Source organism: Microcaecilia unicolor, chromosome 7 (assembly GCF_901765095.1).
Source record: "Microcaecilia unicolor chromosome 7, aMicUni1.1, whole genome shotgun sequence".
In the NCBI taxonomy this organism is placed as follows: domain Eukaryota; kingdom Metazoa; phylum Chordata; class Amphibia; order Gymnophiona; family Siphonopidae; genus Microcaecilia; species Microcaecilia unicolor.
Window position 1 is genome coordinate 50,487,839 of NC_044037.1, and position 24,840 is coordinate 50,512,678.

At 43.7% G+C, this 24,840-nt stretch overlaps 1 protein-coding gene across 4 annotated transcripts in view; it reads left to right on the forward strand.

Annotated features, from left to right (window-relative positions):
• The window catches only part of LRCH2 (leucine rich repeats and calponin homology domain containing 2), a 263,804-nt gene that overhangs the window by 128,693 nt on the left and 110,271 nt on the right, over positions 1-24,840 (forward strand). For 2 of the 4 annotated variants that reach the window (XM_030209796.1, XM_030209797.1), the window contains exons 12-13: positions 15,325-15,402; positions 19,242-19,310. In XM_030209796.1, the coding sequence (XP_030065656.1) occupies positions 15,325-15,402; positions 19,242-19,310 (147 nt within the window). The remainder of the gene's footprint in view (positions 1-15,324; positions 15,403-19,241; positions 19,311-24,840) is intronic. The other 2 variants (XM_030209798.1, XM_030209799.1) reach the window with 1 other exon arrangement.

Genomic DNA, 24,840 nt, shown 5'->3' on the forward strand with positions numbered 1-24,840 from the left:
TCTTTACAACTGGACACTTCCACGAGGACATGATGTAGAAGCCTATTCTATAATGGAACCTGGGCAACCAGGTTCCATTATAGAATACTATCATAACCCGGTGGTATTGGTATGCCTAACATTTATGTGCCCTTCAGCAACACGAGCCGTAACGCTGGTGTAAGTCCAGGTGGCTAATGAGGCAGGGGTGCTTGTAACATAGTATTTTGTTAGTTATATGCATAACTTGGAGCTCCACCCATGTATATGCCCTCTCCCTCTTGTAAATGCACATAATATAAGTAAAGCGAGTATTTTCAGAGTAGTTCTTAGGTGCCCTGCTTGCATTTTTGCTGGTAAGTGTACACTTAAATGTATAAGTGCTAGTATTCTAAACATACAGGTGACTAGCAGGCTTATTTTCGAAAGTGATCGCTGGCCATCTTCCGACATAAATCGGGAAATGGCTGGCGATGTCGCAAAACCGGCGAAATCGGTATAATCGAAAGTGGCGTTTTTGACACCATCACCACTTTCCCGTCGCGCCGTCGAAAGTTCAAGGGGGCGTGTCTGTGGCGAACAGAAGGCGGGGCATTGGCGTGGCTACCAGATGGCCGGCGTTTGCAGATTATGGAAAACAAAAAAACACGGCGTTCATCAGTATTTCGCCGGGTTTACTTGGTACTTTAATTTTCACAACCAAGCCTCAAAAAGGTTCCCCAATTGACCAGATGACCACCGGAGGGAATGGGGGATGACCTCCCGATCCTCCCCCAGTGGCCACCAAGCCCCTCCCACACTAAAAAAATTAAGTAAATAAGTAATGCCACACTGGGAAAAGACCAAGGGTCCATCGAGCCCAGCATCCTGTCCACGACAGCAGCCAATCCAGGCCAAGGGCACCTGGGGAGCTTTTCAAACGTACAAACATTCTATACATCTTATTCCCGGAATTGTGGATTTTTCCCAAGTCCATTTAGTAGCGGTTTATGGACTTGTCCGTTAGGAAACCGTCTAACCCCTTTTTAAACTCCGCCAAGCTAACCTCCTTTACCATGCTCTCCGGCAACGAATTCCAGAGTTTAATTACGCGTTGGGTGAAGAAAAATTTTCTCCAATTTGTTTTAAATTTACTACACTATAGATTCATCGCATGCACCTAGTCCTAGTATTATTCGAAAGCGTGAACAGACGCTTCACGTCCACCTGTTCCACTCCACTCAATATTTTATATACCTCTATGATGTCTCCCCTCAGCCGTCTCTTCTCCAAGCTGAAAAGCCCTAGCCTCCTTAGTCTTTCTTCATAGGGAAGTTGTCCCATCCCCGCTATCATTTTAGTCGCCCTTCGCTGCACCTTTTCCAATTCCACTATATCTTTCTTGAGATGCGGCGACCAGAACTGAACACAATACTCAAAGTGCGGTCGCACCATGGAGCGATATAACGGCATTATAACATTCTCACATCTGTTTTCCATACCTTTCCTAATAATACCCAACATTCTACTCGCTTTCCTAGTCGCAGCAGCACACTGAGCAGAAGGTTTCAGTGTATTATCGACGACGACACCCAGATCCCTTTCTTGGTCCGTAACTCCTAACGTGGAACCTTGCATGACGTAGCTATAATTCGGGTTCTTTTTTCCCACATGCATCACCTTGCACTTGCTCACTTTAAACGTCTTCTGCCATTTAGCTGCCCAGTCTCCCAGTCCCGTAAGGTCCTTCTGTAATTTTTCACAATCCTGTCGTGAGTTAACGACTTTGAATAACTTTGTGTCATCAGCAAATTTAATTACCTCGCTGGTTACTCCAATCTCTAAATCATTTATAAATATATTAAAAAAACAGCGGTCCTAGCACAGACCCCTGAGGAACCCCACTAACTACCCTTCTCCATTGTGAATACTACCCATTTAACCCCACTCTCTGTTTCCTATTCTTCAACCAGTTTTTAATCCACAATAGGATTTTCCATATCATCATGCTGATCAATCCATAGACTGGTGGGTTGTGTCCATCTACCAGCAGGTGGAGATAGAGAGCAATCCTTTTGCCTCCCTATATGTGGTCATGTGCTGCCGGAAACTCCTCAGTATGTTCTCTATCTCAGCAGGTGGTGGTCACACACAGCAGCAGCTCTGGCTAGGCCTCCAAGCCTAATTTTTAGGTTTTGTTGAGTGCCTGGGGTCGAGGGCTCTTCTTGAGCAAGTGCAAACCTGGTGGTGCCAGGTCCCTCCTTTTCTCCCCCCTCCCGCTGGCTCCGTTTAAAAAAAAAAAAAAAATTTTGGACGTCCTTAAGGACGTTTATTTTGAAGTTTATTTAAACGTTTATTGCAGCTACTCACTGGGACACCAGGTTGTTACAGCTCGGAGCGGAAAGCAGGTATTTTTACCTTTTTGTAGCGGGCAGGGGGTTCCCCGATTGATCTCCACGTGGCTGATGGCGTCGGAGGGCGAGGACGCAAAGAATCGCTCCCCGGATCGCGTGTGCGCGTCTAGCGGGGATGCGGGGGTTTTAAAGTCTGATTTGCCCTTGTTGGGTGTCAGTTTGGAGGCCAGTCAGGGTCCCGGTTCTTCCTCCGATGCGGCGGTTTTTCCCGCCATAAACGCCCATCCCCCGCTGCTCGCCTCCGCCATCTTGGCTGGCCACGCTGCTCGGACGGCTTCTTCTTGGGCCGCCCTTGAGGTGGGAGACGTTAATGCCATGGCCGCCCTTCATTTGGGCGACAGCAGAAAAGCGGCTAAAGTTAAGCGCCGTTCTTCCCGCGTGGCTCCTTCGTGGAGTGTCGCGCCGGACGCCATCTTGGATGCGCAGCATGTTTCTCCCCCGCTCTTGCGAGCGCCGGTTGAGGGTGCGTCTAGGGCTGTGGCCCAGGCTGCTGAAGTGCACAGTCTGGGGGGTTTCTCCCCCGAGTTTATTTTGCTGCTGCATCAGGCCTTCCTTATGCAAGACGCTGCCCCTGCTCCCTTGTCCGATAAAGGGATTGAGGCCCCCAGAAGTAAACGCCCTCGGGTGCATTTCCAGGCCTTAGAGGACTCTGTCTCCTCTGATGTAGATGAGGGCAGCGTATCTGAGTTCTCCCAACGGTCCTTTGGGGATTCCTTGGAGGAGACGGATTCCCGCTCGGATGGAGCGGATGACCCCTCTGCAGCGCGGATCTTTCGCTCAGAGGACTTGCCCAACCTGTTAATGCAGGCCATGAGCATTTTGAAGATTTCCTCTCCAGAGGACGTCTCTCCCTCAGCCCCTGTTGGCTCCGCCATTATGCTGGGGACGAAGCGCCCGCCTAGAACCTTCCACGTGCATGATGCCATGCGCACCTTGATTTCGGCTCAATGGGATGTCCCGGAAGCGAGCCTCAAAGTGGCTAGGGCTATGTCCCGCCTCTATCCTTTGCCTGAAAGTGAACGGGAGACCTTTCTTTGGCCTACCGTGGATTCTTTAATCACTGCGGTGACTAAGAAAACGGCGTTGCCGGTGGAAGCTGGCACGGCCCTAAAGGACGCCCAAGACAGAAGATTGGAGGCGGCCTTAAGGTCGTCCTTCGAGGCGGCTGCTTTAAGTTTGCAGGCCTCAGTTTGTGGCTCCTATGTGGCCAGGGCGTGCCTGACGATTGTGCAGCGGGCTTCCCCCTCAGATCCTTCCTTGAGGGCTGACTGGCCGGCCCTGGAATCGGTCCTGGCTTATTTGGCAGACTTACTGTATGATGTCTTGAGAGCCTCGGCTAAAGGTATGGCTCAGACAGTCTCTGCGCGGCGGTGGCTTTGGCTGAAGCATTGGTCTGCTGACCACGCATCTAAGTCCCGCCTGGCTAAGTTGCCTTTTAAAGGCAAGCTGCTCTTTGGGGTCGAGCTGGACAAAATTGTGACCGATCTCGGCACGTCTAAGGGCAAGAGGTTACCAGAGGTCAGGGCTCGGGCCAGTGGTGCTCGCCCTGGTAACTCCAGAGGACGGTTTCAGGAAGCCCGTCGGTACCGCCCGGGCAAGTCTGGCTTCTCTGCCCCCTCTTCCTTCAAAAGGAACTTCTCCCCCAAGCAGCATTCCTTTTGCAGAGACCGCCGTCCCGGAGGTGCGCCCTCCGATCCTCCCCCAGGGTCTCGTACCCAATGACGGGGCCCTGGTCCATGGCCCAGTGCAGTTTGGAGGACGCCTGTCCTCGTTTCTGGGCGAGTGGACCAGGGTAACTTCAGACGCTTGGGTTCTGGAAGTCATCAGAGACGGCTACAAGCTAGAGTTCTGCCGACCCTTAAGAGACGGGTTTGTACTCTCTCCCTGCAAGTCTCCGGTCAAAGCTGTGGCAGTGCAGCAGACCTTGGACAACCTGATACGCCTGGGTGCGGTTGTTCCGGTGCCAGAAAATCAGATTGGCAAGGGACGTTACTCCATTTACTTTGTGGTACCAAAGAAAGGAGGTTCTGTCCGGCCTATCCTCGACCTCAAAGGGGTCAATCGGGCCTTGAAAGTGCGGCACTTTCGCATGGAGACTCTCCGCTCTGTTATAGCGGCAGTGAAGGCAGGGGAGTTCTTGGCTTCCTTGGACATTAAGGAAGCATACCTGCATATTCCCATCTGGCCTCCTCATCAACGCTTTCTGCGTTTTGCAGTCCTGGGCCGACACTTCCAGTTCAGAGCCCTCCCTTTCGGGTTGGCTACTGCTCCGCGGACCTTCTCCAAAGTAATGGTGGTCATCGCGGCCTTCCTGCGAAAGGAAGGAGTACAAGTCCATCCTTATCTGGACGACTGGTTGATCCGAGCCCCCTCTTATGCAGAGTGCGGCAAAGCTGTGGACCGGGTGATTGCTCTTTTGAGCTCCCTGGGGTGGATCATCAACTGGGAGAAGAGCCAGCTGCGCCCGACTCAGTCCCTGGAGTATCTGGGAGTTCGATTCGACACCCAAGTGGGCAGAGTGTTCCTGCCAGACAATCGGATTGTCAAACTTCAGGCTCAGGTGGACCAGTTCCTAGTAGCCTCTCCTCTTCGGGCTTGGGACTATGTGCAGCTGTTGGGCTCTATGACGGCCACGATGGAAGTAGTGCCCTGGGCCAGGGCTCATATGAGACCACTACAACACTCTCTGCTGCAGCGCTGGACTCCGGTGTCGGAGGATTATGCTGTGCGCCTTCCCTTGGACCCAGCAGTGCGCAAGGCGCTGAGCTGGTGGCTGCAGACAGACAAGTTGTCTGCAGGAATGCCTCTGGTGACCCCGGAGTGGATTGTCGTCACGACGGACGCCTCTTTGTTGGGCTGGGGAGCCCACTGCTTGGGAAGGACAGCGCAGGGGCTCTGGTCTCCTGCAGAGGCAAAGTGGTCTATCAACCTCCTGGAACTCAGAGCCATTCGGTTGGCGCTTTTGGAGTTCATCCCGGTACTGGCGTTGAAGCCAGTACGGGTCCTGTCGGACAATGCCACGGCTGTGGCCTATGTCAACCGCCAGGGAGGTACCAAGAGCGCCCCTCTAGCCAAGGAGGCCATGAATCTATGCCAGTGGGCGGAAGCGAACCTGGAACAGCTGTCAGCGGCCCACATTGCCGGAGTCATGAATGTCAAGGCGGACTTTCTCAGTCGCCATACCTTGGATCCCGGAGAGTGGCAGCTATCTGCTCAGGCGTTCTTGGACATCACGAAGCACTGGGGCCAGCCGAGCCTAGATCTGATGGCGTCATCGGCCAATTGCCAAGTGCCGCGCTTTTTCAGCAGAGGACGGGACCCTCTATCCCTGGGAGTAGATGCTCTTCTCCAACAGTGGCCGACACAGGAGCTTCTCTATGTGTTCCCGCCCTGGCCCATGTTGGGCAGGGTGCTAGACCGGGTGGCAAAGCATCCGGGCCGGATAATCCTGGTGGGTCCGGACTGGCCCAGACGTCCCTGGTATGCGGACTTGATCAGGCTCTCAGTGGACGATCCTCTGCGGCTGCCAGTGGAGCAGGGCCTGTTGCATCTGGGTCCCGTGGTGATGGAGGATCCCTCCCCCTTTGGTCTTACGGCCTGGCTATTGAGCGGCAGCGTCTGAGAAAGAAGGGCTTCTCAGACAAGGTCATCGCCACTATGCTAAGAGCGAGGAAGCGCTCTACTTCTACTGCTTACGCCAGGGTTTGGCGTACCTTTGCAGCATGGTGTGAAGCAGGCTCACTTTCTCCCTTCACTGCTCCAATTTCTTCAGTGTTGGCGTTCCTGCAAGAAGGTCTGGAGAAAGGCCTGTCGCTCAGTTCCCTTAAAGTCCAGGTAGCGGCTCTGGCTTGCTTCAGGGGCCGCCTGAAGGGTGCTTCCCTGGCTTCGCAGCCAGATGTGGTGCGCTTTCTCAAGGGAGTTAATCACCTGCGCCCCCTCTGCACTCAGTGGTGCCTGCGTGGAATCTCAACCTGGTGCTAAGAGCCTTGCAGAAGCTGCCTTTTGAACCCTTGTCAAGGGCATCTCTGAAAGACCTGACGTTGAAAGCAGTCTTTTTGGTGGCTATCACTTCAGCCAGAAGAGTTTCCGAGCTCCAGGCACTCTCATGTCGAGAGCCCTTTCTGCAGTTCACTGAGGCAGGAGTGTCTATTCGCACAGTGCCTTCCTTCCTGCCCAAGATTGTTTCTCGCTTCCATGTGAATCAGCAGCTCTGTCTCCCTTCCTTTCGTAGGGAGGACTACCCAGAGGAATACTCTGCTCTCAAATATCTGGATGTGAGACGAGTCATCATCAGATACTTGGAAGTGACCAATGATTTCCGGAAGTCGGATCATCTGTTTGTCCTGTTTGCAGGTCCTCGTAAGGGTCTGCAGGCTGCTAAGCCTACAGTGGAAAGATGGGTCAAGGAAGCCATTGCAGCGGCTTATGTGGCCGCGGGGAAGGTGCCGCCTATCCAGCTGAAGGCTCACTCCACTAGAGCTCAGGCGGCCTCGATGGCAGAGGCCGGGTCCGTCTCCTTGGAAGAGATTTGCAAGGCGGCAGCTTGGGCATCGGCTCATACCTTCTCCAGGCATTACCGCTTGACTGTGGCTGCTCGGGCGGAGGCCCGGTTTGGAGCTTCAGTGTTGCGGTCAGGGATTTCTATGTCCCGCCCTGGGTGAGTACTGCTTCGGTACATCCCACCAGTCTAAGGATTGATCAGCATGATGATATGGAAGGTAAAATTATGTATCATACCTGATAATTTTCTTTCCATTAATCATAGCTGATCAATCCATAGCCCCTCCCAGATATCTGTATTGTTTATATTCTGGTTGCATTTCAGGTTCAAGTTTAGTCTTCAGTTCCTGTTCAGGAGGACTTCGTGTTCAAGTTTTTCAATGGATTCTTCAAGAGTTGAGACGAATTTGTGTTACAGTGAGCTGCTGCATTCCTCTCCCCTCCGTTTTACGGGGCTGGATTGAGACTTAAATTCTGCCGGCGCTCCCTCCCGCTTCGTGCGGCAGTAGGGCAGCTTTGTACCCCTCCCGCTTCGGCGGTGTTAAGGTCAGTCAGCTCCTCCCGCGGTTGCGGTTGCAGGATAAGCCAGATCCCCCCGCATCGGCGGGTGTGGTGTCCCTCCCCCGCTCCGCGGGGATGAGCTGGACGGATTCCCCTCCCCCACTTGTGTGGGGATGAGCTGGGTTAATTCCCCTCCCCCGTTTTGGCGGTGGTGAGCTGGGCAGAGTGTCCCTTTGTGGGTGTAATTCTCTAAGTGCTGAGTCCTGCGGATGGAGCTTGGATATCGACATACTGAGGAGTTTCCGGCAGCACATGACCACATATAGGGAGGCAAAAGGATTGCTCTCTATCTCCACCTGCTGGTAGATGGACACAACCCACCAGTCTATGGATTGATCAGCTATGATTAATGGAAAGAAAATTATCAGGTATGATACATAATTTTACCTTCCTCCTATCCCATGGCCCTCCAATTTCCTCAGTAGCCTTTCATGAGGTACCTTGTCAAACGCCTTTTGAAAATCCAGATACACAATATCAACCGGCTCCCCTTTGTCCACATGTTTGTTTACTCCTTCAAAGAATTGACAACCTAATGCAATGGGCTGTATTTGTTAAATAACTGTCTAAATGTACTAATAGTATAAACCACACTGTCAGTTATGCTTTACTTGAAAACTCTTCAGTAATTTATTTATTGCTTACAAACCATGCTAAATCAATATATTATTACTCCATGCATCCTTATACACACTCATACCCATACTTAAACTTTACAGCACTAATAGAGTAGACTCACTAATAACACATTTCAACTGACTGCTCAAAATACCCATGAACCCAGTTATAGGTATAGGTTACATTTATAGATGCAGATAATTGGTCTTAGTACATATAGAGTCAATTCTGTATAGGGTTCCAAAAGGCAGGTGACATGCTGGGCAGTAAGACCCATTCTCTAACAGTGTCTGGGTATTCAGATGCCATTATAGAATAGAATGTCAGTTGGCATTTACATTCTAACATTTGTCTTGAGCACTTATGCCTAGTCTATGGCAGGTATAAATGTTGGTGTGTAAGAACGTAATCTATAGTATTCTATTCTAAGCTTATTATTATTTGTTGCATTTGTATCCCACATTTTCCCACCTATTTGCAGGCTCAATGTGGCTTACCGTGATGGCGATCACCAATTTCAGTAGGAGAAATACAGAATGGTCTAGTGTTGATGTTCATAGATGACAGAGTATTTTAAGCGATCAAGGAGAGAGAGTTAGATTTTGTCCAGTTCTGGTAAGAGTTTCAATTGTGTTGCAGAGTTCAGGAGTTTAGGTTGGTTCTTTCTGGTAGGCCTTTGTGAACAGGGTGGTTTTTAATGATCTCTGGAAGTTATAGAATAGTGCTTAGCATGCACATAACACATATGTGCGTGAATGTAATTTTAATATGCATAAGTACCAGTATTCTATAATCTTAAATGGTGCTAACATTGAAGCACTAAGATTTGAATAATTAGGGGGACTAGTTTATACATTTGGATCAGATGCAGAAAAAACTAGATATATCCAGGGGCGCCTGATTCAAACATATAAACTGTGTAGGTAACTCTGATATGTCTGGTTTATATGTATAGTGTGCACATAGAAGTTTTAATATTTGGCACTTCTATTTGTAAATTTTATATATATTTATACAGAGTTGTGTGTATATTTAGCGGTGCTCATTTTATGTGTAGTTACCCTGAATATAAGAATTTGAAACATCTAATTCAGATGTTTCAAATTTCTCCCTTGATGACCCACTCAATATTGGGTTCTTTGGGGTCGATATTCAGACCATGGGAGTTAGACTGGCCAACTCTTGCACTTGGTGCTAAACCCAGATATTCAATGCCGGGCAGTATCTTTAAACTGGCCAAAGATATCCCACACTTAACATGGCCAAATATGTCCGTTAAACTTGGTTTAAAAATTAGCCCATATAATCAGCTATCTGCTAACCAGGGATATTCAGTAAGGGATTGCCAGTTATCCCCCACTTTATATTGGCAGGTAGCCAATTAAACTCTATTTAACCGCTCCGCAGCCATTCTGGCTGGTTAAATAGCACTGAATATCGGGGGAGGGGAGATGTTTTTATTGGTGGTTGATACTATCAGATGGAAAACTGATCTTACATCTTTTGAAAAAAATTATGAAGTGAAACATTTCTTTTCCAGTAGTGGTTATGAGATGTAGCAGTAAAGTGAAAATATCTACAATCACCCACTTGTTCTGTAGTCTTTTAAAGGAGTGGATTTTTGGATGATTCTATTAAGAATACAGTAAAAATCACTGAAGTACCTTTTTTTTTTTTTTTAAATGTCCCGCAATAAGAAGGGGAACCCAGGAAAGTAAAACAGTGAGCATAACAAGAGAAAGCCATTACAGGGAAATAAACATTTATCTTAGAAAAGAAAAAGGAAGACCAGAGTACTTTTTGAAAGAGGTAGTGGAAAAAGGAAGGGAAGCAGTTTTTACATTTATAAGGTACAAAAAGTTATTGTGAGGGGGAGAATGTGAAAAAACAGAAAGTAGTAGTAAAGAAGGAAAATTGAATCAGGAATGATATCTATTTCTGCATTTCCCAATCTTTTTAATCTTAAGACATCAACATTTTCAAAACTCTAAGGTGGTACATCAACTTCTCAAGCAGACATGTACATGGGAGAGGACTTGTATGGCCAGAAAAAGCTAGGGCATCACTGAAGGGCCAACCAGAATGGTGCTCAGAAGGAGATAGAGGAAGAGGTGATTTGTGCAGTGTGTGCTCCACAAATCAGGGCCCAGCTAACTGTGTCCTATGTGCTGCCTATTAATTCCCAACACTCCAGGATTCATTCTGTGTGTAGGAAGATGAGATAGTGCAACTACGTGTACTCAAAGGATCTATATGTTCAGTCAGTTCAATTTCTTATATTCTACACAATGTCCCACAGGGTTCTAGGTGGATTACACTCGAATCATTGACAAAAACGGAATAACACATCATGATAGAATACAATAACTAAATAGTGTATAAATAAGTTTTCATAGCTTTATGAAATAATAAAAAAAAAAAGAAGTAACCTGTCTTAACTGTTTTAGGAAGATCATTCCATACTTTTTCACCCCTTGGTATGAGAAAGTAAATTTGTTCTGAGACTTAGAGCAAAGATTTTTTTTTTTTACTGATGGATAACCCAAAAGCATATTATCTAAAAATTGTGAATTATATCTATGCTTTGGAATAGAAAGCAGATTAGTCAATTCTTCTGGATCTTGACCATAAAGAGATTTAAAAATTAAACAGCCTAACAAATTTTATCTGCTTACTGATTGGAAACCAATGAAGGTTATCTAACAAAGGAGAAACGCTATCAAATTTAACTTTCTTGAAAATCAATGAGGCTGCAGTGTTCTCTTTTCAGTAATTAGTTGGCAACCCTTGGTAAAGAGATTTGCAATAATCTAGCTGAGGTAGTAAGATAGAATGAGTTATAATCCTAAAACGCTGATCATTTAATGAGGAACAAATATCCTGAAGTTGTCTCAGTTTAAATTAAGATAAAGTTCCTCAGTAAGTTGTTTTTGTTGCTCAAACGTCAATTTAGAATCCATAATGAAACCTAGGACTTTAGACCTATTTTCAAACTTCAGTGATTGTCCTGAAAAATAAATAAATAAATTCTTGCCTTGGAATACTATCATAGTTTCCAAACCAGAGAATTCTTGTTTTCTGTTCAGTTTTAAGAAATTTCTACTAGTCCAGGAATCTATCATTGAAATATACTTTTTTACAGATGATAAAGTATCCTCAAAACGTTCTGATACGGAAATCAACAGAAAGATATCGTCTGCACAAGATAAAATAGAAGTGTTTAGAAATAAATTCACCCAGTGATCTTAGATAAACATTAAATAACAGTGGTGATAACAGAGAGCCTTGAGGTACTCCACAATCTGGATGCCAGTCTGATGAAACTATATTTTTGTTTCGCACTCAGTAAGATCTTTTAGATGAAAAAGCTTCAAACCATTTTGATACTGTGCCCGTTATACCCAGCTCACTCAGCCTAAACAGTAAGTGGTCAGTAGCATCAAAAGTTGTTGATATATCACTGTTGGTGTCTCTTGTTTCTCCGAGGTGCTGAGAACAGAGCCTATACGTTGTGGACTAAAACCATCAGGCTGTGGTGATGTTTCCATGGCATGTTTGATCAGGTCTGAAGGCACTCCAGTGTGCCGTAGCATGCTATCAAACCCTGGTCTACCTATATTTCAGTAAATTTGACATTGTTCCACATAGGAGGTTTATAAACAACCTGTGGAGGGGATATGATGATAAGCTGAGCTGTATTATTGATAAGAGAGCTGTTCTAAGTGAACGTCACTCTTAGCTGATGAGGGAAAGCAGCAGGGTACTCCTTTATTTGGCACTTGAGCCCTCATGGTAGCATGGCAAGACTACCACTTCTGTTTACTGACCAAAGTACTCTTGCACTAGTTGCATGGCTGGGGGATGAGGGTGGGGGCTCACTTCTAGGAATATATTTTTAAGAATCAGAGGAATTGGGGGGGAGGGGGTAGAAGATCAGGGGATTATACATAGAGGGGCATAATTGAACGAAAACGCCTATCTCCATGGGCGTTTATCTCCGAGAACGGGTCCGTGAAGGGGTGGACCGAACCGTATTTTGGGGAAAAATAGACGCCCATGTTTTATTCAACTATGTGTGAGCTGGGCGTTTTTGTTTTTCAGCGATAATGGAGAATGAAAGCGCCCAGCTCAAAAACGAATAAATCCAAGACATTTATTCGTGGGAGGGGCCAGGATTCGTAGTGCACTGGTCCCCCTCACATGCCAGGACATCAACCGGGCACCCTAGGGGGCACTTTTACAAAAACAAAAAAACAGGTAAAAGAGCTCCCAGGTGCATAGCACCCTTCCCTTGTGTGTTGAGCCCCCCAAATTCCCCTCAAAACCCACTGCCCACAAGTCTACACCATTACTATAGCCCTAAGGGGTGAAGGGGGGCACCTACATGTGGGTACAGTGGGTTTGGGGGGGGTTGGACGACTAATAAGCATTAAGCAGCACAATTGTAACAGGTAGGGGGAATGGGCCTGGGTCCACCTACCTGAAGTCCACTGCACCCCCTAACAACTCCTCCAGTGACCTGCATACTGCTGCCAGGGAGCTGGGTATGACATTTGAGGGTGAAAATAAAAAGTTGTGAAACATCATTTTTTTGTGGTGGGAGGGGGTTAGTGACCACTGGGGGAGTCAGAGGAGGTCATCCCCAATTCCCTCCAGTGGTCATCTGGTCATTTAGGGCACTTTTTGGGGCCTTATTCGTGAAAAAACAGGGTCCAGGAAAAGTGTCCTAAATTCTAGCTAAAAACGCATATTTTTTCCCATTATCGGTGAAATGCGCCCATCTTTGTTCGGCAGATAACCACGCCCCAGTTCCGCCTTCGCCACACCTCTGACATGCCCCCATCAACTTTGTCCGCATCTGCGACGGAGTGCAGTTGAAAACGTCCAAAAATCGGCTTTCGATTATACCGCTTTATTCGTTTTTGTGAGATAAACGTCCATCTCCCGATTTAGGTCGGAACTTGGGCGTTTTTCTCGTTCGATTATAAGCAGGATAGTAACATAGTAGATGATGGCAGAAAAAGACCTGCACGGTCCATCTAGTCTGCCCAACAAGATAAACTCATATGTGCTACTTCTTGTGTATACCTTTCCTTGATTTGTATCTGCCATTTTCAGGACACAGACCGTAGAAGTCTTGCCCAGAACAAGCCCTACCACCCAAACACCAGCCCTGCCTCCCAATCTCGGCTAAGCTTCTGAGGATCCATTCCTTCTGCACAGGATTCCTAAATGTTAAAATGCAGATATTACTGCAGAAGATTTTACTTTCTACATCTCTTCTGAGATGGCATGAAAGATCCTGTCTTGTGCTCAGCCTTAAAGTCTTAGCCCATTTCTCTAAATAAGTGCTGAATAGCTACTAGCTTAATTTTAGTATGCTGTGCACCAATTCCTATATGCAGATTCTTGCAGTGTTATATCGTGTGGTGAAATGCTTCTCTTCTATTGCATAGCCATAGAATTATACACAGAAGTTGCTCTAACTCCATGCCAATGTCTGTGTAAACTTTTTGTGTCAGTTCTCTCAGTCCCCAGACTGGGTCAGGATATTCTAACTTTAGCATTGGACGTCAAGTGGGATCTACCTCCTCTCTTAGGGGGTCTTTTACTAAGGCGCATTCACATTTTTGGTGTGCGCTAAACATTAGAGATGCCCATAGGAATGCATTGGCATCTCTAACGTTTAGCAAGCACCCAATTTTAGCGTGCACCAAAAACGTGAGTGTGCCTTAGTAAAAGGGGGTTTTAGTGTGTGTATGTATGTAGACTTCAAAATTAAGGCGACCATTGGACAAAGTAACCATCATGTATGGTGGCTCATTAGCACCCTGCCCCACTTCTCAGAGACTGTATTCTGAGAAAAACACCAAGCCTTGCAAAAGGGATGACCAAAGCTGCTGCAAGGATATTGAATACCCTAAGTGAACCTTAAGCCATAGGCCTCCCTCTCCCCCAATTTTGATAATTAAACTGAACAATCATGATTATTTCAAAACCTTCCCACAAAAGTCTACAAAAATGAATAATTAAGACAACATACTTATTAAATATTGTAACCTTACATGTGTGTGTGTGTATCTTTTAACCTTGCTTGTGTGTATGTGTGTAAAATGAGGCCAAACAAATTTGAACTATTCCACAAAAATCGTGGAACTCTTACATATCCGAATAACAATTCAATGTAGTGACCAAAAAATTGTTCTGCAAGCATGTAACATTTTATTTCAAAGATTTTCTTATGTATGCATTTGAAAATAGGTGGGCACAAACAGGGCAGTCGCCTTGGGCCCTCCATGCTGCATGGAACCCCAGAGCTACCTAAATATGAAGGCAATACAGTGTGTTGGGCTTTTGGCCCGCTTCTAAATTTATGCCTTGGGCCCCAGCACGTTTAACACTAAGCTTGCCTCTGGCTTATGGACAGAGGAGGGTTCCTGAAAATGTGTAGTCTGTGTAATAAGCTACAGAGTTTAAGTATTTATACACTAGAAGTGGAGAATGTTAATGATGACATTCACATAATTCATCATTGAATTCTTCGTATTTTATAATTCCCTGTATTTTTGTGCTGCTGTTTATTAGTAACTAGGCTGTAATAGCATGGTCATAAATGAAAAATTGTGATGTAATTAAACTTAAATCCAGTATGCAGATAGTGGTACATGCATAGTTAGTGACATATTTATGTATTTTCTTGTAGAATTACTTGTCTGTTGTACAACTGGTATTGTATTTTTCAGTAGAAAAGGGACATAGGACAACCAATCTAGCCAGGACAACATGGATGAATAAATAGAAGTTTTATTGCCAAAAGACCAGGTACAGTAGACTCAACACAGGCCCCTGTCTCTATGTATTTTATGCATGTAGATACTCTGACTCCTGAAGCAGACATATCGTTGCCGAAACACGGGACAGTGTCAAGTCTGCTTTACCTGGTCTTTTGGCAATAAAACTTCAGTTTATTCATCCTTGTTGTCCTGCCTGGATTGGTTGTCCTACGTCCCTTCCCTACTGCTTTGGACATTACCTCTTTTGTAGGGAATCCTTCCTTATTTTGTTAGATATTGTATTTTTTTTTTAGCATCTATTTAATAACAATTTACTGTTCCTGTTATTTAGCACTTATTCTTTCATCCCTTCAAAATCTTTACATTCTTTACATTTTAATTTTATATACTAATTACTCCCCTGTCCTCTCCCACCTCCACCTTCTGTTTTTCTTCTTACATCTTTGCATTTGGGTGGTGTACGTGAAATATGAATACAGACGGAAACCGTTAAGTTATAGAACATCATTCAGTGAGAAACTGTTCCAGAGGACCAGGGCTGCAGGACGTGCATCAAGGTATCTTGTATTTATGGAGTTTAAAAAGATGCCATATTAAGCATAGTAAAATTACCTTAATGTTCAGTCAGAGTAGATGTGGTTGTAGTTTTAAATATCTAAGTATGGTTAAATTGTGATTAGGACATTGGTGCTCAAGCATGACTGATAGTTTTGAGTCAGTACATAGCTTTGTAGCAAAGCATTTGTTTTTTCTAGATCTGACAACTATTCTTACATGGCAAAACCATTATTATCTCTAAATATGTGGAATATGTCAGTAAATAAGCAGCCTTTCTAAATCTAGTACTGTTAAATTTAATATTGTAAATATTTGATTCAGCTCAGTTTCATCTACAAGTGGAAATCTTAGGGCCCTTCTCATTGATTAACATGCTCTGCTTCATCACTGCATATGGTTATGGTATGGTGTAGCACAACAAGAAAAAGCACAATAGGCCAGAAGTGATGTAGGAGACAATGTTTATTCAAGCAATAGAACCCAACATGGGCAATGTTTTGGCAAATTAATGCCTGCCTCAGGGGTTAATAATTGGTCTCCTTAACCTGGTAAAAGAGTTGTAGAGCGTAATGATTAACACTGCTCTTAAACAGAGACTGCCGTAAATTGCCTCCTAACATCACAAACACTGGTTTGTGGATTGCTAAGCTTCTTTGAACAATCTTCTTATACGGGTTCTTAATAAAAAAAAAAAAAGAATTCTTATGGCAACTGTTGCTTTTTGCTTGCAGTATTTATTAACCACCTCTGTAAACTAGTTAGCAGAGAATAAGAAGCAGGTAATATTTACTCAGGAGAGAGTAAATATTTTTTGATATCTATCTCAGCTGTTCCCTTTTTCTTCTATTTCACATTCTCTTTCATACCTGCCATTTCTTTCCCTCATGTTAGTTCTCTCCCTGCAAAGGGAGGTCTGGTGAGTTATTAATCCTCTGCCTTTCTCCCAGCAGAAATAATAATTAAAAAAAAAAGGCACAGTAATAAAGCACATCTGTGTATCTTTCATCTGTCTCAGTACTCTTACTTGGTTGTCTGACTGGAGGTGATTGCTACACCAAACATTTCTCAGATTTGTCACACTTGAGAATTACTCATATACTGAATAGGGTTTATGTACTCTACAGAGTTAGCCGTATAAGGAGTAATTTCATAACAAGGCACATATTTGAAATGTTAATAAAATGCACCTGTTTTATAAAGGTAATATAGACACGTATGTGCCTTTATAAAATCATCTCCTACAAAGACAGGCAGTAATGTCAAGTTGCCTGCTCCAGAGAAGGTGTACAGTAAATGTTTGCTTGCACCCTGTGTGTGCAGAAGCATGTTTGTAAAATACATGCATATATCACAGTTAAGCCACTGGGAATGCCTTTAAAAGTAGGCATAGTCTTTCAGTGATCCTAGGATTTTTTTAAAGCATGCATATTACAATGCAGTTGTATAAGAATCATTTTCCCCATATGAAACATGCAATAAGCTTTATAAAATTATCCCACAGCAGATGATTGCAGTTACAAACCAAATAGACATCCATTCTGCTCAGCTGAGATTCTTCTGCTTTGGACAGATAAACATATAAATTCCTATATGCAACCCAATATTAATTCCTCGTATTCCCCCTTTTGTTTTCTACCTAAGCATTCATACTTTTTTCTATCACCACTTTCCATATCTGTCCAAAGTATTCTGATGTCCACTAGGTATTGTCAATCATCTCTTCTGGTAGGCCACCTTGGGCTACTTAACTTTGATTCTTATGAGACTAATACTAAATCCAGCACCCATGCCCATCCCTTGATTTATGTTCAAGTTTTGTAACAATACTCATAGCCACCAAAACATATGAGACCGTTGTTCTAAGAAATTCAGCCTCATTGTGCACATTGAAGTTTGGATTTATGTAGGTTACTGTAGCCCTAATGGAGTACAGTTTGAGTAGAATTGTATTGTATTTTTGGCTTGTAACCACTGTTGCATGCAGTTTACTCCAGTACTACTTTACCATCCTTTTTTGCCCAATGATATCCTCTGTGCTTATCTTACACCTTTTTTTTTAAATTCCATTGGGGTTATATGCTGTATATCTATATCTATGCAGTAGCATCGTAACATACTGCATGCCTACAGTACATGGTAGAAGGTATGTGCGTAAGTGTTTAAGACTAATTTTAAATAATTAGAAGGCTATTTAGTTTAGTAATGTTACCTGAAACACCTCTTCATTCTCTGTATGCCCCCTTTCATTTCTACTTTAAAATAAGTCATAGGGTCTATGGAGCACAGGGATGGATTTAAACATGTTGTTTAATGAAAAATAAATTGCCCTAATTTTCTTTGCTTCTCCTAGTGGTTGTTTAGAAAGCTGCCAGAATAGCTTTAATGCATAGAGCAGCCAGCACCGCAGCATTCTGAGACTGTTTTTCTCTGCAGGGGTACAGCATTAGGATCCCTTCAAAAACCTATGGAGATAGCTGGTCCACCTTCTGAGTTTCATCATACCTTTGTCTCTGCTGTCTTTTAAAGAAGAGCTCTCAAATGATAATAGATGAGGCAGTAGCTCAGTGCATAAAAATGCAATTCTGTATCAACTGGGTATACTCCACTTGGAGTGCTGAGCAACTCACATGAGACACTCAACACTTAAGAGGAAGGAGTCACATCACCAACAGTAGAGACTTAATTGTCAAGTATTCCAAATTGAAGCTGAATGGATTGTGTGAGGGAAAGTTATCTAGCATCCTAGTACTGGTGAACTCAGTGTTTCTTATCATTGCTGAAAGACAGTACCCCTCTGGATGATATTCTGTTTCCTGTGAGAGTGAGTCTGAAGAGTCATGGGAATCCCCCTATAAGTCTGAGCATGCTTATCCAACCTCTGTTTGAGGCATGCATAGGTCCCTAAGAATCTTTCCTAAAGCCATACCCATTGATTTGAAGCTCCAAGGAGAACACAGGACACCACATTTTATCTAAGAGTTGTCTTTACCTTAACTGGGGAATCCGTGTCTCATTGGTGATTCCACTAGTCTTCCACTATCCTTCATTAAGGGGTATGTTTACTAAGGCGTGTTAGCGTTTTTAACGCGCCTTTAAAGTTAAGGCATGTTAAACGTTAATGCACCAATATATTTCTATAGGTGCGTTAGTGTTTAACGCGTGTGAAAAATGCTAACGTGCCTATAGTGCACCTTTGTAAACACAGGCATAAAAGTGTAGTTATTAAGTGTGTTCTCTGAGGCTGGCAGAAATCATCAGTTGTCCATTCTCTTTCACATCCCCTTCTGATGCTGAATTCCTTAAGCTAAACAATAGAACTGAAGCATGCTACAGAGTTCAGCAACTCAAGTGGTACTATATATGCTCAGAAATGTTTTTGTCAACGTCCTGAAGATACTTTTGAAGTATCTTAGTGCCAAGAGTGATGATATCACCCACACATATGACTAGTGATTCTGTCACTACTTGTACACTGAAAATTCTTATGATAAGAAATAGACACACCACAAATAGAAAGATTAGAGAGCATGTCTAGGATATGAGGTAAACAGAATGGTTTTCTTGTAGGGTTTCGAATGCAATTGGTTTCTGAATCTTGTTTAAGTTTCTGGTTGAAATTAATCCTAAATTGAAAAGATACATGATAGAATGCTACCATAGTTTGTACTGAAATTAAAATCATTCTGATTGGTATTAAATGATCATGCCACAGGTAGTCTCTTTAGGTATGTGCCCTGATAAAGTTTTCATGAATTAGTTTGGTATACTTTTAAAATTTTTGTGTAACTATGTATAGTATTAGTAAATACAATTTTATAAGGATTTTATTTGTTTCTAGGTTTCTTAATCACTCATCTTCTGTGAGCACAAGAGACAGATCAAAGCAAACCAAGGAATCAGAAAAAAGGTATACAAATTATAATATTTTATATATATTTTTTTGTCTGAATACTGAATTTTCTCTCAAGTTAAGAAAAAAAATCAACCATTGATTTTTTGGAATGGGCTGAGATTGTAATGTACTTTGTATTTAGATTCTTTGCTCTTTGGATACCTTTTATTCATGATATTTTCTGACTGTACTCCATACTGGTCGGAAATTTGATCATAAAGAACCTTTGGTATGTTAAACTCTTCAATCAAACATATAAATGGCAAGTGACCGACTCACCTGCAAATGCGCAGTAGAGACTTCCCTCTCTGTCCCGCCCTCGCGTCAATCAAACATATAAATGGCAAGTGACCGACTCACCTGCAAATGCGCAGTAGAGACTTCCCTCTCTGTCCCGCCCTCGCGTCAAGACGTGATGATGTCAGAGGCGGAACAGAGAGGGAAACGGAGTCGGCCGCTGCCGCTGGAGCCTGGAAACAAACATCGCACGCACCAACCTCCCCCCTCCCCCCATCCCTGCTGACGCTCTCGTCCCCTCCGTATCGGGCCCCCTGCACTGACCTGACAGCGCCGCTCACTTCCGTGTGGAAGCGCTGCAGGCAGCAGCAAAGCGATCTGCTGCTGCCTGCAGTGCTTTCACACGGAGGTGAGAGGCGCTGTCAGGTCAGTGCAGGGGACCCCGCATGGAGGAGGGTAGCTGGAAATCTCGCCCGTTTTAACAGGCTTAACGGCTAGTATTATACATAGACCATACATGTCAGCTGAAAAAGATGATTTGATCCACCCTATCTGTTTGGTATGCTGTTATAGGTCTGTCATGATCTCTCAGTCCCTCCATCCATTGGGTTCTTTTGGGTCTGTCCTATGTCTGCTTGAATTATGTCACTATTTTGACTCCTATAACCTTTACTTGAAATCTGTTCAGATGTCTACCACCCTCTAAATAGAATTTTTTTTCTCACTTTCCTTAACTTCTTCAAGTGTCAGTGCAAGGATCTTAGCTCTCCCCCCTAAGCATATGTTCAACCTTGCACTACTAATTCTTTTTCCCCCAGTGAACTTTGTTTGCTTTGCACCCCTTGAGATTTTGATCATTTGAATCATCAGCATCCTAATAGAACCCCATCCCCACCCCTCCCAGAAAGAGAATTGCATGTATTGCGGTTGCATGTCAATTTATTTCATGCATACTCATGGTGAATATCCTGAAAACCTGACTTAGCTGGTGCTATTCCAAAATAGTTTTGAGAACCATACTGCTAGTGTGTAATTTTTTCATAAGGATCTATAGCAACTGGATTGTTCTGCTTTCCCTGTAGGTGGTAAATATGGTGTTCTAGAGCATGGTGTAATAATTGTGGTGCTACCTTTTCATGGATAGAGTTAACGCTGTTTGAGTTCAAGCTATATTCTTAGGTTTGTTTTGTGATGCTGGACATTTCTTGGTTATTTGATACAGTGAGCGTTGAGATTCTGTTAAGAATTTGTGTGTTCAGTTTGCAACATGGTGTCTTTTTTTTTTTTGCCCACAACTAAAGGATTGGCCTATGCAGATGAAGGTTAATGATTGTGTCAGAAGTGTTTCTAGGGTGCTCCATTGCTCTACTGGGATGTTTGGGGGACTAGTCTACTAAAAATGATGGCTCCTCCTACATCCTAATGGCATGAATCTCTGCGTTTTACACTTCTTTTTTTTTTCCATGAAAATGGACCAAAAAACCCAAAATGTCCAAAGCACAAAACCTTGTTCGAAACAGTATAAAAAAAAATTTGACGTTTTTCTTTTTTGAAAATAACCTTCTTTCCTATTCAGATTTTGGACATAGATTGTCCTTTAGGGCTTTGGGATGACAACTCGAGTAGTGTAGAAATATATTCCGATCAGTGGCTTTCTTAAAAACTGATGTCTGAAACTGATTCAACCTTTTCCATACTTTCACGTCCAAATAGGTTATTTCATGCCAATCTGAATTCTTGGTGAACCTTATACTAGGATGGCATCCATTCAAGTACATATTGAACTGGCTCAAAAGTGATCACCACTAAGAAAACCACGTCTCCGTTAGCGGTACATTGCACAGAATTAGCTCATGCCTTTGACTCACTTAAATGTGTAGTACTTCAACCAGTGCCGTAGCGAGGGCAGCTGACACCCGGGGCGGGTTGCTGCTGCGCACCCCCCCCCCCCCCCCGGGGGCAGCATGGCACCCCCTCTGGAGCGCGCACACCCCCCCCCCCCCCGGAGCGCATACTTACAGCGGAGAGCGACGAGGGACGGGCGGGAGGGCCGATCCGCCCCGACTGCACGTTGCTGGTTCCCTGCTCTCTCTGCCCCGGAACAGGAAGTAACCTGTTCCGGGGCAGAGAGAGCAGTGAACCGCACCCCCCAGCGGCCCACCGCCCCCCCTTCCTACGCCACTGACTTCAACAGATTAGAGGAGGAGGAGAAGAGGAAAGGTTTTGCTGCAGTCTATTGAGAAAAGAACAACAGTGGATTTTCTTAAATGGACCAGATTCCTGGGAAGTCTCTAAGATTACTGCAGTTAAGGAGCTTGGCAAAATGAAAGTTTGAGGCATTCAAGCAGAAAGAAGAAAATTAATATGTGAATTATTGCAGTTTGTCTTTGCTCTCCCTTTTGAGGAGAAACTTAACCTTTCTCACTAAGACCCTCTTTTCTTCTTTGTTCTCGCTATCCTATTAAGAACACAGAACTGAAAGCTATTGATTTAGGGCCCTGTTACAGGCACAGACAGAGAGAAAGGCACTCCATAAAACTAAAACCAGGCTGAAAAGCAGCACTTGATGTAGCTGTATAATTGTACACAGATGTGCAGACAAACGGGCTGATCCACTAAAGTACTTTCATTAATGTAGGTTAATGCATGTGAGGTAGTGAATCAACCCTTTAAAATAACAGGGCCATGGGAAATATTTTATTCTGTCTTGATATGAAATAGATTTTATCCCTAGTTCCCACTGTTTTCACATATTTCACACTGAATGGTTTCTAATCTCTAAACAAAATGTAATATTATACAAAGGGAACCTGAATAAACACATAACCAAGGGCCCTGTTTACTAAGGTTCACTGGTGTTTTTGGCGAGTGCTAATCTTGTTAGCGTGTGGTTAGCGCATGTCTCTAGCGCAGCTTAGTAAACAGGGTCCTAAGTTTTTAAATAATTATGTCATTTGTGGAGCAAAGTTATTCACACCATATCGCCCATGTGAAAGTAACTGTCCCTTAGTTAATCAACCAATTGCCCAAATTTAATTGAGGTGATTGAACACATCCAGGTTTGATTTTAGCCAGCTCTGTTGAATCCAAATCCCATTGTACATTGAGCCTTACTGAGTGAAGTGGTCACCACAAATTTTCTACAAGAACACTATGCTATGATCACCACTATTTATATGCGGTTTTGCTTTGTACCTGGATAAATTAAGGTGCAAATGAGCATGGTTTCTTATATTTGCAGGTTGTTTTTTTTTTTTTTTTTGTATTTGCAAGAGTAAGAACTCTCACACCTATTTTCTCATCCCTTAAGATGTCTTGCTTTTGCTTCTTACAGCTACTTAATACCTCTACTAGCATAGAGATTAGTTTTTTTTCTTTCAGGGTTTAATTTTAGTTACTATCTGATTTTGAAAGTGCAAATAAAGCTATGAGTGGAGTCATCTTGTTAACATTTCTATTGTATTTTGAGATCCCACATCATAGTTTTGATGTGTTGTTCTCTTGAGATCTTTGGTAACTATGGGATCCTTTTACTAAAGAGCATGAATCCCTTAATATGTGGTTAGCACATGCCAACAGGCTACCACAGGAACATGTTAAAGCATTTTGTGGTGGTTTGCCTCTTAGTGCACGCTAACCTACATGTTACTGATTGTTTTAGAAATATTTTTGGGAGAGGGCATGTCATAGGTGTTGAGTGGCCATTTCTGTGTTCTCCAGCTAGTGTGTGATGATTAGCACACACTAATTGGATAATGCAGAGTTAATGTGGGTGCTTCCTTATAAATGTTTTGCAGAATACATTAATATTTGACTGGAAAGATCTTCTGAGTTTGGGGCACACCCTTGGTGGATTTTTCTTTTTTTTTTTTTTTGCCACTCACCTGAACAACAAAAGTCCACAGCAGACTAGAATCCGGTGTCATCTGTCTTCATTGAGGAAAGGGTCTTCTGTATGCAGATCCTCTAATACCTCTGGTTGGGAAGACTTTGCTGAAATTCAAGCAGGACTTGGGGACCATGATCCTCATTGCAATGTATTGGCCAAGATAGATCTGATTTTCTCTACTTCTGGAGTTAACCTCAGAAGATCTGTGGAGACAGGACTGCTTTCCAACCTTCATCACTCAGAATGAGGGATCTCTCTTGCATCCCAGTCTCCAATCCCTGGCCCTCGTGGCTTAGATGCTGAGAGCATAGGCATCTCTTCAGGGACATCAGGGAGTCTCCAGAGTCTTGCTTGCTTCCAGAAAAAGGTTCTACAAAGAGATCATTTAATTTTAAATGGAAGAGGTTTGCCATCTGTTGTGACCCTAGATTTTTTTTCCTGCCCTTGCCAAAAACTGAATACCTTCTATACCTTTCTGAGCTTGGTCTCAAAACTAACTCTAACAGTTCACCTCAGTGTAATTGGTACTTAGCATTGATATTATTGAGGACATCAGTGAGAATGGTGCCCCCTGGTCCAGAAGGGATTATTAAGAGTTATATGTTGGAATGGAGAATAGGATGGAAAATTGAACAAATGCCTTCTTGCTGAACAAACAGTTTAAGCTTGTTTTGTAATTAATGTCCTGTCCAGATGCTGGAAATTGTAACTAAGGATAAGCTTGTCTAGCATGTCTTGTGAAAGATCAGGGAACTAAGAATGATATATACCATTAACCTACATATCTCCAGACTCCTGAGCATACAGATGTGTTCTTAAAAATAATGTGTGCTAGCTGCAAAGAGTTCCTTATTCTAAAAATAGCCAGATTCTTTACTGGAATTGCTCACTGTTGTTGAACTTTGCCCTGAATCTCCACCAACCTGCTGATGGTAGCAGAATATAACCTGAACCAATGATTATCCTTAGGTTGTGTCTTATAATTTATGATGTAAAACTATTGACCCCGTTAACCTATGATTTAATGCTTTTCTAATAAAAAGGTGAAGTTACCCGAGTGGGACGAGGCAATCTGGTATAAATCTGCTTTGATTATGTGGAACCTGTGACTTTCTCCCAAAGGCCTATATTATGTAAATAATAATGATGTGTGTGAATTTCTTTCCCTTGACCTATCCCTGAGACAGGAGAAAAGATAAGGGTCATGTCTGGATCTGTATAAAATTGTTTACCTAAATATTTCTAACCACCAGAACATACCAAGTGAAATCAAGCACCAACATATCGTCACCCTGGAATCCAGACTGCGGAGTACCACAAGGATCACCACTATCACCGATCCTTTTCAACCTCATGATGGTCCCACTAGCCAAAGCCCTATCCACACAAGGCCTTAATCCATTCATTTACACCGATGAC